Source organism: Aquarana catesbeiana, linkage group LG01 (genome assembly GCF_042186555.1).
Source record: "Aquarana catesbeiana isolate 2022-GZ linkage group LG01, ASM4218655v1, whole genome shotgun sequence".
In the NCBI taxonomy this organism is placed as follows: domain Eukaryota; kingdom Metazoa; phylum Chordata; class Amphibia; order Anura; family Ranidae; genus Aquarana; species Aquarana catesbeiana.
In genome coordinates, this window is record NC_133324.1 from 520,355,758 (window position 1) to 520,369,042 (window position 13,285).

Sequence of the window (13,285 nt, forward strand, 5' to 3'; positions counted from 1 at the left end):
CAATTTTTTTTGGAAAAAAGTACTTTAATGAATTAAAAAAAAAAAAAGAAAAGTTAGCCCAATTTTTGGGCCAGAACTGTGCAGCTCTAATATCTATGCAACTTCACTCATGTTCACATAGGTCTGAATTGACATGTCAAATAGTAGGCCAAATCGGCGCCTATTGATGGCAATGGAACTGTCCGAATTGGTGCGACGCCACAACGATTCCCAAAAGTAGTTCCTGCACTACTTTGGGCGACTTCAGGGGGCGATTTCTTACCTCCCAACTTTTTGAGATGGGTATAAGGGACACCTATTAGCAAAAGTAGGTAGGCATAGGACACCTTCTTAAAGGAGAACAGTTGGGACCTATGTGATTTCACTAGACATCTGTGCAGGAAAGTGCACTGATGTCTCTGAAATCGCTGACAAAGTCGGGCTGAGTCACACTTGTGCGACTTTGGACATCAGAGTCGTATGACAAGTCATACCCCATGATTTTTAATGTGTACCATTCATATCTGTGCGACTTCAAGTAACACTGACTTCAATGTAGTCCCTGTACTACTTTGGTCTGACTTTGATGCGAGTTGAGGTCCATAGACCTCAAGTTTACACAGGCATTCCCTGCAAATGCGGCAAAATTGCTGATGCAAAATCATGGGAAAGTTGCGTGTCTTTCCCTGCGACTCCTGCGTCCATAGACCTCAAGATTACACAGGCATTGCTTAAAGTCACATTAAAATCTCACAACTTTCAGGTCGCACAAGTGTGAAAGGTGCCTAAGTCACTGTGCTGAGTACTATTTTATACCTAGAATATAAAGTAGTCCCACCATCAAACACTAGTAAACATATGTTCTCAATATAATTGTGCTCAAATGGCTGAAAATCACACAGATGGTATCACCTACTGAAAGCTTGCATTGTACTCAGCAGCATATGCTGAAAAGAGGCAAATGCCTATTAGCCAATGCCACATCGGCACGAGCATGGTTGTTACTATAATATTAAAATGCAAAAAATACTGAAATGCAAAACATTATTGTATTGAATCAAACATTAGTAAATGTATTTTCTCTGTAGGTAAGTGCTCAGCTCTGTAGCATAGTGGTATACTCTGCTGCCCCCAAAAGTTCAAACCATGAATTCAAATCCCACTGACAGCATCACCTCCTAGAAGTGTGCATTGTACTCAGAAGCATAATTAGCCAAAGCACATCAGCTTGCTTTATTCCATATTTTAACTCTTCAAATGCATGCAATGGTATGTACTTATTCAGTAATATGGTATGGAATTCCAAAATTCAAGGAAAAAAATGTCGTAGGGTCCCCCCAGTACATACCAGGCCCTTCGGTATGGACTTTAAGGGGAACCCCACACCAAAATGTAAAATAAATTTGATGTGGGGCCCCCAAAATCCATACCAGACCCTTATCCAAGCATGCAGCCTGGAGGTCAGGATAGGGGGGGATGAGTGAGCACCCTCCCCTTCTGAACCTTACCAGGCCACATGCCCCAAAGCACCTTTTCCCCATGTTGATGGGGACAAGGGCCTCTTCCCGACAACACTGGTCGGTGGTTGTCGGTCTGCAGGCAGGGGGTTTATCAGAATGTGGAAGCCCCCTTTAACAAGGGGGCTCCCAGATCCTGCCCCCTATGTGAATAGGTATGGGGTACATTTTACCCCTACCCATTCACCGAAAAAAGCAGTGAAATGTAAAAAAATGAATAGCCGGTTTTTGACAAGTCCTTTATTGTACAATAGCTCCTTCTTCTGTAGAAGAGCTGTCTTCTTCCCTGAGCCATCTTCTCCAGACGCTGTCTCTCCCTCCTCCATCTTCTTCCCGAGCTGTATTCTCCCAGAGCCGTCTCTCCTGCCGCCGCCATCTGCTGTGTTCTTCCGCACCGCTGGTTACCCGCTAATAAAAAAAAGCTGCTCTTCTTCCATGGTGGTCTTCCTCCGCTGTGTTGTCACCGGCTGTGTGGCATCTCTTACATAGCCATGGAGCGGACTCTCCGGGTGACATTATCGGATGGCCACAGAAGACCGCCACAAGAAGAGCGGCTTTTTTTTTATTAGTGGGTAACCAGCTGTGCTGAAGAACACATCAGCAGGAGAAGATGGTGGCAGCAGGAGAGACAGCTCGGGGAGAAGAAACATCAAACACTAGTGAATGTATTTTCTATGTATTTTCTATGTATGCCTGTGCTACACCCAATAGGCTAGCGGTCAGCACTTCTACCTTGAAGAACTCATGGGTTCAAATCCCACAGAGAAATACTAAAAGATTGAATTGGTGAAAAAAAAGCAAATGACTATTAGCCAATTAGCCAAAGCAGCATATGCTGAAAATAGGTGAATGCCAATTAGCCAATGCACTTTAAATTTGGCTGATTCTATTATATTAACTCTTCAAATGCATGCAATGATATGTAAGTATTCGATACTATTATGGTGTGAAATTCCAAACACCACACACTAACTAATGGGCAGATTACATTTTTTTGTTTGTTCATTTTAATTCGCTTGTGCACTGAAAAAATAAACACAGCTGGGGGATGGTAGGTTGGCTGGTATTTGAACTTGTACCATGAGTGCTGTGGAGACATCTGAGCAGACTACTAAGCCATTGTGCTAAGTATGAGACCTGCATAATAGTGTAGTATGATTAAAGAATGAATATAAATAATTACCGCTTTATAGTCACCTAAATTAAAAAATAAAAAACAACATACAACAAATAGGTAACCTAAATGTTTAATACATGTAACTTTACAGAATAGCAGACATTACTATGTAATAATCATTCATAACTGCATTAGTTAGCAAAAGAAGGAAAAAACTAGGAATACTAATTGCAACATACATCAATAGATGCACACGAGGTAGAGCACATCTCACATAAAAATGTTTCTTTCACATACATGGATCATGATTACAGTGCAGTACTATATAACAACTTGGTAGGAATTGGCATTTGCATATACGCGGAAGCGCTAATTAGCGCCAGCTTAGAATTTACTAACATGTGTTTCTCACTAATAGCGCTAGTTTTTCATTCGCACATTCGCCTGTTGAAATTTTTATTTGGCTAAAATGGGAGCTATTATTTTCCATAGTGCCCAGTACTTTCTGGCGCTATAGTAAATGACCCCCATAGACCTTAACGGTGTTCGCGTGCTCGAACAAACTTTTTTCCTGTTCACATGTTCTGGTGCGAACCGAACAGGGGGGGGGTGTCTGCTCATCCCTACCTAGCAGTAAAAAGGGTCGCTGGTTCGTATTCCCAACCACACCACAAGACTACCTGCCTAGAGTTTGCATGTTCTCCCTGTGCCTGCGTGGGTTTCCTCCGGTTACTCTGGTTTCCTCCCACACTCCAAAGACATGCTGGTAGGTTAATTGGCTTCTGTCTAAATTGGCCCTAGTATATGAATGTGAGTTAGGGACCTTAGATTGTAAGCTCCTTGAGGGTAGGGGCCCATATTAGTGTATAATGTATATGTAAAGCACTGCGTAAATTGACGGCACTATAGAAGTACCTTAAATAAAAATAAATAAGTCTTCACTAATATTATAGTGTGAATCTCCAAAACACTATACACTAGCTAACAAGCAGTTTACATTTGATAAACTTTATTGTATGGTATATAAACCATCAAACACTAGTAAAAGTATTTTGTATATATAATTGTGCTCAGCCCAATAGGCTAGCAGTTAGCACCTCTACCTTCAAAAATTCAGGTATTGAAAGACTCATGGGTTCAAATCCCACAGAAGAATCCTAAAAGATTACTATTGGTGGAGAAAAGGAGAATTACTGTTAGCCAGTTAGCCAAAGCAGCATACAGTGAATGCCAAGTAGCCAATACACTTTAATGTGGTTGATATTATTGTATTAACTCTTCAAATGCTTGCAATGGTATGTAAGTATTCACTAATATTATGGTGTGAATCTCCAAACACCACACACTAGCTAACAAGCAGTTTACATTTGATAAACTTTATTGTATAGTATATAAACCATCAAACACTAGTAAAAGTATTTTGTATGTATAATTGTGCTCAGCCCAATAGGCTAGCAGTTAGCACCTCTACCTTCAAACATTCAGGTATTGAAAGACTCATGGATTCAAATCCCACAGAAAAATCCTAAAAGATTGCATTGGTGGGAAAAGGAGAATGCCAGTTAGCCAATTAGCTAAAGCAACACAAATATACGTGTATATACATTTACTGAAAATAGGTGATTGCCAAGTAGCCAATGCAGTTTAATGTGAAAGTTTTTATTGTATTAACTCTTTAAATGCATGCAATGGTATGTAAGTATTCAATTATATTATGATGTGACATTCCAAACACCACACACTAGCTAAAGGGCAGTTTACATTTCTTTGTTTGTTTATTTTAATTCACTTGTGCACTGAAAAAATAAACACAGCTGGTGGATGGTAGGTTGGCTGTTGTTTGAACTCATACCAGGAGTGGTGTGGAGATATCCAAGCAGACCACTAAGCCATTGTGCTAAGTACAAGACCTGCATAATAGTGTAGTATTATTAAAAAATGAACATAAAAAATTACTGCTTTATAGTCAACTAAATTAATAAATAATAAATCAAAAAAATAAAAAACAACATACAACAAATAGGTAACCTAAATGATTAATACATGTAACTTTACAGAATAGCAGACATTACTATGTAATAATCATTCAGAACTGCATTTCTTAGCAAAAGAAGGAAAAAAAAACTAGGAATACTAATTGCAATATAAATCAATAGATGCACAGGAACTAGAGCACATCTCTGATAAAAAATGTTTCTTTCACATACATGGATCATGGCTACAGTACAGTGCTATATAACAACTTGATAAGAATTGGCATTTGTATATACGCGGAAGCGCTAATTAGCGGCAATTTAGAATTTACAAACGTTTGTTCTCCGCTTATATCGCTGATTTTTCATGCGCAAAATCGCCGTTTTGTTTCCATTTGCATAAATGGGCTCTATTATTTGCCATAGTGCCCAGTACTTCCTGGAGTTATAGTAAATGACCCCCTTTGTGGTTTTCTTTCAACAATGGCTTTCTTCTTGCCACTTTTCCATAAAGGCCAGATTTGTGGAGTGCACAACTAATAGTTGTCCTGTGTATCTCTGCAGCTCCTCCAGAGTTACCATGGGCCTCTTGGCTGGTTCTCTGATTAATGCTCTCCTTGCCCGGCCTGTCAGTTTAGGTGGATGGCCATGTCTTGGTAGGTTTGCAGTTGTGCCATACTCTTTCCAATTTCCAGTGATGGATTGAACAGTGTTCCGTGAGATGTTCAAAGCTTGGGATGTTTTTTTATAACTTAACCCTGCTTTAAACTTCTCCACAACTTTATTCCTGACCTGTCTGATTTGTTCCTTGGCCTTCATGATGCTGTTTGTTTACTAAGATTCTCTAACAAACCTCTGAGGGCTTTACAGAACAGCTGTATTTATACTGAGATTAAATTACACACAGGTGGACTCTATTTACTAATCAGGTCACTTCAGAAGGCAATTGGTTCCACTAGATTTTAGTTAGGGGTATCAGAGTACAGGGAGCTGAATACAAATGCATGCCACACTTTTCAGATTTTCATTTGTAAAAAATATTCAAAACCATTTATCATTTTCCTTCCACTTCACAATTTGGTGCCACTTTGTGTTGGTCTATCACATAAAATCCCAATAAAATACATTTACGTTTTGATTGTAACATGACAAAATGTGGAAAATGTCAAGGGGTATGAATACGTTTTTAAGTCACTGTATATATCGTGCTCAGCTCCCCTGATAAAGGGTATACCCATCATCTCCCACCCCAGATTTACATTAATGCATCATGGCCTTGGCCTTCCATCAGGTTTACAGCTCCTGGCTAAAATCTTTCAGCTGGCTGAGCCTGCACAGTGTATCCTCATGAACTTCTATGGCAGTGTCTCCAGCCTCAGGATGTTAACAAGGAAGCTAAACTGGTTGTTGGTGGCATAAAACGCTGGGAAGGAATTCAGAAAGTCACAATCAAATCCACTGTTATTTCCTAAAGACTGTTTAGGGTTACTGTATTAGTTGTACTACACATCCAAATTTAATCACATTGTGTTTCCAATGTTTTTTGATTCCTCAAAAACTGGTCCATTTTCCACATGTATAGGTGCTTTTAAACTAAAATAACCTGTCATAACTCTTTAAATGGTTTAGCATAACAGCAGGGCAACTAGCATTTACGGAAGGTAACCCATTAAAGGCCTATATTTCCATAAGAACAGGTTTTCTATAAAGTGTATCTCAGCCCCTAAAAATATTTTGTAGCATACCAGTACCTAAATGTGATAGCTGCATTCATTTTAATTTTACAGGCTTTTTCTTATTTTCACCTGCATTTACTTTTAGAGGAGGCTTAGCCCAAACTTCATCTTGCAGCCGACACATTACTGAGCTTTTGATTTGAAAACACTATTCTTAGACTTGTACATAATCTTTGCTTTAGAATATTGCTTTGGAACACTATGCATATTGTATCTGCAATATCTAATCAGCATTTGGTGCTTTATAAAGTGTATCTAAGCCCCTAATAATAGTATGTAGCATACCAGTACCTAAATGTGATAGCTGCATTCATTTTCATTTTACAGGCTTTTTCTTATGCAGCGTACACACGAGCGGACTTTCCGACCGGACTGGTTCGACGGACCGAATCCAGCGGACAATCCGACCGTGTGTGGGCTGCATCGGACTTCTGACGGATTGTTCCGGTCGGAAATCCAACGGACTTTAGATTTGAAACCTGCTTCAAATCTTTACATTGTAACTCCACTGGACTCAGTTCCTAATGGAAAGCCCGTTCATCTGTATGCTGGTCCGACGGACCAGATACAGCGCAAGGGTAGGGTACTACATCTCGCGCTCGCTGCAATAGGAAAAACAAATTTTCCTATTGCGGCGAGCACGAGGCGACAATGTCACTTAGGTCTGGTATGGATTTTAGGGGGAACCCCCACACCGAAAAAACGGCGTGGGGTCCCCCCAAAATCCATACCAGACCCCTATCCAAGCATGGGGGGTGGGTGCTTCGGGGGAGGGGGCGCCCTGCGCCCCCCCACCCCAAAGCACCTTGTCCCCATGTTGATGAGGACAAGGGCCTCTTCCTGACAACCCTGGCCGTTGGTTGTCAGGGTCTGCGGGCGGGGGGCTTATCGGAATCTGGGAGCCCCCTTTAATAAGGGGGCCCCCAGATCCCGGCCCCCCACCCTATGTGAATGGGTAGGGGATACATGGTACCCCTACCCATTCACCTAGGGAAAAAGTGTCAAAAAAACACTACACAGGTTTTTAAAGTACTTTATAAGACAGCTTCAGGGTCTTCTTCCGATTTTGGGGGGGTCTTCTTCCAACTTCGCCGCTCTCTCTCCGGCCTCCGGTTCTTCTCCCACTCTCCGGCCTATTCTCCCGGTGTTCGACCTCTTCTCCCGGTGCCCGGTTCTTCTCCTGGCTCCTCCACTATCTTCTGCCGCTCTTTTGCTAGTGGTGGCCCGCACTTCTGCAACTTCTTCTTCCCTCTTCTCTTCTTCCGATGTTGACACGACGCTCTTTCCCACTGTAATGCTGTGTAAGGGCTCTGCAATGACTTATATAGGTGGTGACCCCGCCCCCTTATGATGTCACAGTCCCGAGGCACGCTGGGACTGTGACGCCATAAGGGGGCGTGGTCACCGCCTATATAAATCATTGCGGAGCGCTTACATAGCATTACAGTGGGAGAGAGCGTTGTGTCAACATCGGAAGAAGAGAAGGGAAAAAGACGACGCAGAAGTCCGGGCCACCGCTAGAAAAAGAAGATAGCGGAGGAGCCAGTAGAAGAACCGGACACCAGGAGAAGAGGTCGAACACCGGGAGAAGAGGCCGGAGAGCAGGAGAAGAACCGGACACCGGGAGAAGAGGCCGGAGAGAGCGGCGAAGTCGGAAGAAGACCCCCCCCGAAGTCGGAAGAAGACCCCCGGAGCTGTCTAATAAATTACTTTAAAAACCTGTGTAGTGTGTTTTTTTTATTGACACTTTTTCCCTAGGTGAATGGGTGGGGGTACCATGTACCCCATATTCATTCACATAGGGTGGGGGGCCGGGATCTTGGGGCCCCCTTATTAAAGGGGGCTCCCAGATTCTGACAAGCCCCCTGCCCGCAGACCCCGACAACCAACGGCCAGGGTTGTCGGGAAGAGGCCCTTGTCCTCATCAACATGGGGACAAGGTGCTTTGGGGTGGGGGGGCCCCGCAGGCGTCCCCCTCCCCCAAAGCACCCGCCACCCCATGTTGAGGGCATGCGGCCTGGTATGGTTCAGGAGGGGGGGCGCTCGCTCGTCCACACCCCCTTTTCTAACCGGCCAGGCTGCGTGCTCGGATAGGGGTCTGGTATGGATTTTGGGGGACCCCACACCGTTTTTTCGGCGTAGGGGTTCCCCTTAAAATCCACACCAGACCTAAGGGCCTGGTATGCCCCGCGACGGGGCTCGCAGGGTGTCAATCTCGCCGATAAAAGCGGCGAGATTGACTTCCTTTTCTAGTCCCGTCGGGTCACGTTCAAAATGAACGGACTTGTTCGTGTGTGGGCAAGTCCGTTCATTCGGAAAGTCCGTCGTAACTCCGTCGGGAAGACCAGCGGACATAGTCTGCCGGAAAGTCTGGTTGTGTGTAGGCAAGTGCGTCTGTAGTCCGGTCGTGTGTAGGCAAGTCTGTTCGTACAAAAAGTCCGGCGGAAGTCTGTCGGAAAGTCCGTCGGACCAGTCCGGTCGGAAAGTCCGCCCGTGTGTACACGGCATTATTTTTACCTGGTAACAAAACTTCCTATCCCTGAATGGCTGTGCTTATTTCTCCACTGCATCGATGGAGGAATTGGTTTTAACACAGACTGGACTTCAAACATCTTTGAACATAATTTTAACTACTACATAACTGTGTTTTTAATATTTGCTTTAAGTTCAGCTTTAAGTTGCCTTTAGTATAAACATGCATTTACTTTTAGAGGAGGCTTAGCCCAAACTTCAGCTTGCAGCCCACACATTACTGAGCTTTTGATTTGAAAACACTTTTCTTAGACTTGTACATCATCTTTGCTTTGGAATATTGCTTTGGAATTGCTTCAGTAATTGTGTCATTGTTGTGTAAACACTATGCATATTGTATCTGCAATATCTAATCAGCATTTGGTGCTTTATTCTTTTCAGAACCCTTTTCATCTGCGAATGGATATGAGAACTTCAGTGGATTCTCTAATGGAAATCTTGAACAGTGTCTTACAGAACAACAGCTGGGAGGAACTAGCTGTTATCACATGCCACCCATGGGAAAGCACCATCATACTTGACTATGTGACTGCTAATACAAGTATAGAGACACATGAGATCCTTAACATTCACTCACTTGATGATGCTGATGTGGGAACTTACCTGAATCGTCACTTTAATACTATAAAGAATCCACAGATACCTTTGCTTTTACATGGATGTGATGCCCAGCGATCTTCCTTGGTGTTTCAAGCAGCCAAAGACTATGGATTGGAACCACTTGAGTTTCACTGGCTGGTTGGACAACCACTTAATGTGGAGGAGATGCAGACAGATGGCTTGCCCCCTGGTTTGTTAGCTTATGGAGAAGTCAGCCGACCAAGTCTGGAAACCTTTTTAAGAGATGCCGTGGATTTAGTAACTAAGGCGATCTCTAGTGCAGTCCAAGTGAGACCAGATCTTGCACTTATTCAGACCATGATAAATTGCAATGATAAACAGACATCACAAAATGAGTCTTCTGGCTTGTACCTTTCCAGGTGAGATGCTGTAATTACTAACATTTAACCTGTGCAATTATTTGATGCAATAATCATATACATTGTAAATTATTATTTTATATTTAATTTTATACGTCTTCTTTCCAAAAAAGCAGGGTTGCTTCTTTACCCTTGAGAACAGCAGTTCACTCTAGGAAAACATTTACAATGCAGTTATATATACAAATACAAATATGCTACTGTGAAACATCGTCATTATATTTTATATCTAATATTTAAAACACACAAATACTACAGAATTGGGTAATGAGAGATGGTATAAGAAAAAAAAAACTTTCTAAACAACAGACTAAAATATCTCTGAATGAATTCCTGGTGGTGGTGGTTGAAGGAGCAATAGACAAAGGTATTTTTACAAAAAAACGATAAATTGTTACCAATACTTACTGTAATTTTCCTTTCCTGGCCTGTCCTCACGTCAGCACACAATGGGTTAGCCCCTCTCTCCAGTCTCTCAGGACCACCTTCTCCTAGCTGATAAAAAGGGAGTCCTTTCTCCCCCGCCCTTGCTCCACTAACTAGTGGACTAACTAGTGGACGACAGGCTTGTATGGAGGGAAAAAAAGATTGTGCTGACGTGAGGACAGGCCAGGAAAGGAAAATTACAGTAAGTATTGGTAACAATTTTCAGTTTTCCTGGCCAGCCTCACGTTAGCACACAATGGGATTTTATTTAGCTGATATAGGGTGGCATAATAAAAAAGACTTGAAAAACAACTACTAATGCCACTTTAGTGAATAATTTATTTTGCTTGGAAGGGTGCTGACACCACTGCGTTTCCAAAATTTGCTGCGCTAGCCGCTGTGACATCCAAACTGTAATGTTTGGTGAAGGTTTCGCAGGAGCTCCAACTAGCGGTCCTGCATATGTCTTCAATCAATATTTTAGCAGAAGCTGCCCATGAGGCTGCCACCCCCCTTGTTGAATGAGCTCTAATAACTTGTGGAGGCGTCAGCCCCTATTTCTCATACATGATGCTTATCACTTTGGTTATCCAGGTAGCTATGATTCTAGCTGATGCCGCTTCTCCTCTTCTAGGTCCTGATGGCAGGACGAACAAGGTATCAGTTTTGCTCAACTGCGGTGTAAGTTGAAAATAATTTGACCATGTCCAATGGTCTGAGATCTAGTTCCTCCTCTTGTCTCGACGGTTGCGTGAAGCTGGGTAGGACCGCCTCCCAATTACATGGAACTTGGAAACCACCTTAGGTGTTAAGGCCGGCGAGGGCCTAAGGATCACTTTGTCCGGGAGAATGATGCAAAAAGGATCTTTGCAAGATAGAGCTGCCAGCTCTGAAACTCTCCTTGTTGACATTATGGCTGTGGGAAAATCAGCTTGACTGTCAGGAACCATAGTGGGCATGTCTCTGCAGGCACGAATGGATGTTGGAGCAAAGCTTTTAGCACTGTGCCCAGGTCCCAGGCTGGGAACAGGGACTTCCTTGGTGGTCTTACTCTTATGGCCGCTCTAAGAAATTGCTTTATTAGCAGCTCATCTGCCCACTTGTGGCCTGTGAAGCAAGAAAAACCTGACACCTGCACCTTTATGGTGGTGTATGCTAAGCCCATACTTAGAGCTGACTGTAAAAATTCCAGCACCTCCGCAATGTTTGCAGACAATGGGGAGAAATTCTGTTGTAAAACGAATGCTTCCTCCAAATTCGGGTGTATGTGGCATTAATTGTAGCCCTTCTTGACCTCAATAGTGTCGAGATTACTTCTTCTGAGATGCCCTGAGACTACAGTCTGGCTGATTCAACAGCCATGCTGTCAGTTGCAATCTGCCTGGTTCGGGGTGATACCACTGGTCCTGCTCTAGAAGGTCCCTCTTCAGCGGCAGCCATGTTGGAGGAACTGCCGCCAGCTGCAGGAGCAGTGGGAACCATGGCCTTCTTGGCCAGAAGGGTAGGATTGCAATTGCATGGACGTTCTCCCTGGCAATTTTTAATAAGGTTTTCATTATCAGAGGTACCAGAGGGAAAAGGTAGACTAGGGGAAATTCCCACAGAATTGAGAAGGCGTCTTGAGCTAGTGCTTCGTTGAAGTGGAATCTTGACACAAACCAGGGTACCTGCGTATTCCATGGGGTCGCCATCAAATCCACTGAGGGTGTACCCCACCTGTAAAAGATTGTTTTCGGATAGTCCTTGTTGAGTGCCCACTCATTTTTGTCAGGAAAATCCCAACTCAGATGGTCTGCTATGTCATTTTGACTGCTTGGAATGTAAGCTGCCGTCAAGGCTTCCACACGTGCCTCGGCCCAGACTAATATCTTGGTTGCCAACTGCAGCAGCCACAAGCTTTTGGTTCCTCCCTGTTTGGCTATGTATGCAACCGCTGTCCGGTTGTCCAAAATAAGCTTGACCCGAGCTCTCTGAATCAGGTTCTTGAATGCCAGTAGGGCTAGGTATGGTGCTTGTAACTCCAAAAGGTTGGAGTGTCTGATCTCCATCCTTCTCCATTTTCCTTGGACCTGTCTGCCGAGGCCGTGAGCGTCCCAGCCCCGGAGACTGTCATCCGAGGTTATCTGGATCTAATTTCCAGGGCTGAGAGGCATGCCCCACGACAGAGTCCCTGGCGCTATCCACCACGCTAAGCCCTGGCAGATCCGTCCTGGTATGAAGATCTTTTTTTGGAGTGATACGCCATTCCACTGGTTCAGGAAGGACGCTTGGAATGGTCTTGTATGGAATCTTGCCCAGTGAACAGCTGGGGTTGCTGCGGTGAACATTCCCAGAAGCGTCATACAGTCCCTCGCCAACAGCAACGAGGACTCCATCACGCTGTTTATGCAGGCTACTAGCTCGGCTATTTTACGATGTGGTAGCGAGCCCTTTGCTTGTGTTGAAAACAAGCTCTAGGTACTCCATCTTAAGATAGAATCAACTGGCTCTTCTGCTTGTTGATAATCCAGTCGAATTCGGATAGAATCTTCAGAACCACCTTGCGTTGTGCCATTAACGCCTCGCTTGCATGGGCCACTACCAAGATGAAGTCTAAGTAGTGGAAAATTTTTATCCCCCTCTGACATATAACAGCGATGGTAGCTAGCAAGATCTTGGAAAAGACTCGAGGTGCTGTGCTGATTCCAAAGGGCAGACATTTGAGCTGGAAATGATCTTCCCCTACCATGAATCTTAGGTATTTTTGGTGATGCCTGTTGATTGGGACATGTAGGAAGGCTTCTGCTAAATCGACTGATATTAACCAGTCCCCTGGTTGCAGAATTGATATAATTGTATATATTGATTCCATTTTGAATGTGTTGGGATCGATGTAGTGGTTTAAAGACCTTAGGTCTAAGACCGGTCTGAGATCTCCGGACGCTTTGGCCACCAGAAAAATTGGGGAGTAAACTCCTGTTCCCTGCTGCTATAGAGGCACTGGCGAGATTGCTTCTTTTTGAAGTAACTCGGTTACATATTTTTG

General features: G+C 43.6%; 1 protein-coding gene across 1 annotated transcript in view; it reads left to right on the forward strand.

The window, feature by feature from the left end:
* The window catches only part of GRIN3B (glutamate ionotropic receptor NMDA type subunit 3B), a 204,889-nt gene that overhangs the window by 41,834 nt on the left and 149,770 nt on the right, over window positions 1-13,285 (forward strand). The window contains exon 2 of the mRNA XM_073594110.1: window positions 9,236-9,834. Coding sequence (XP_073450211.1) covers window positions 9,236-9,834 — 599 coding nt within the window. The remainder of the gene's footprint in view (window positions 1-9,235; window positions 9,835-13,285) is intronic.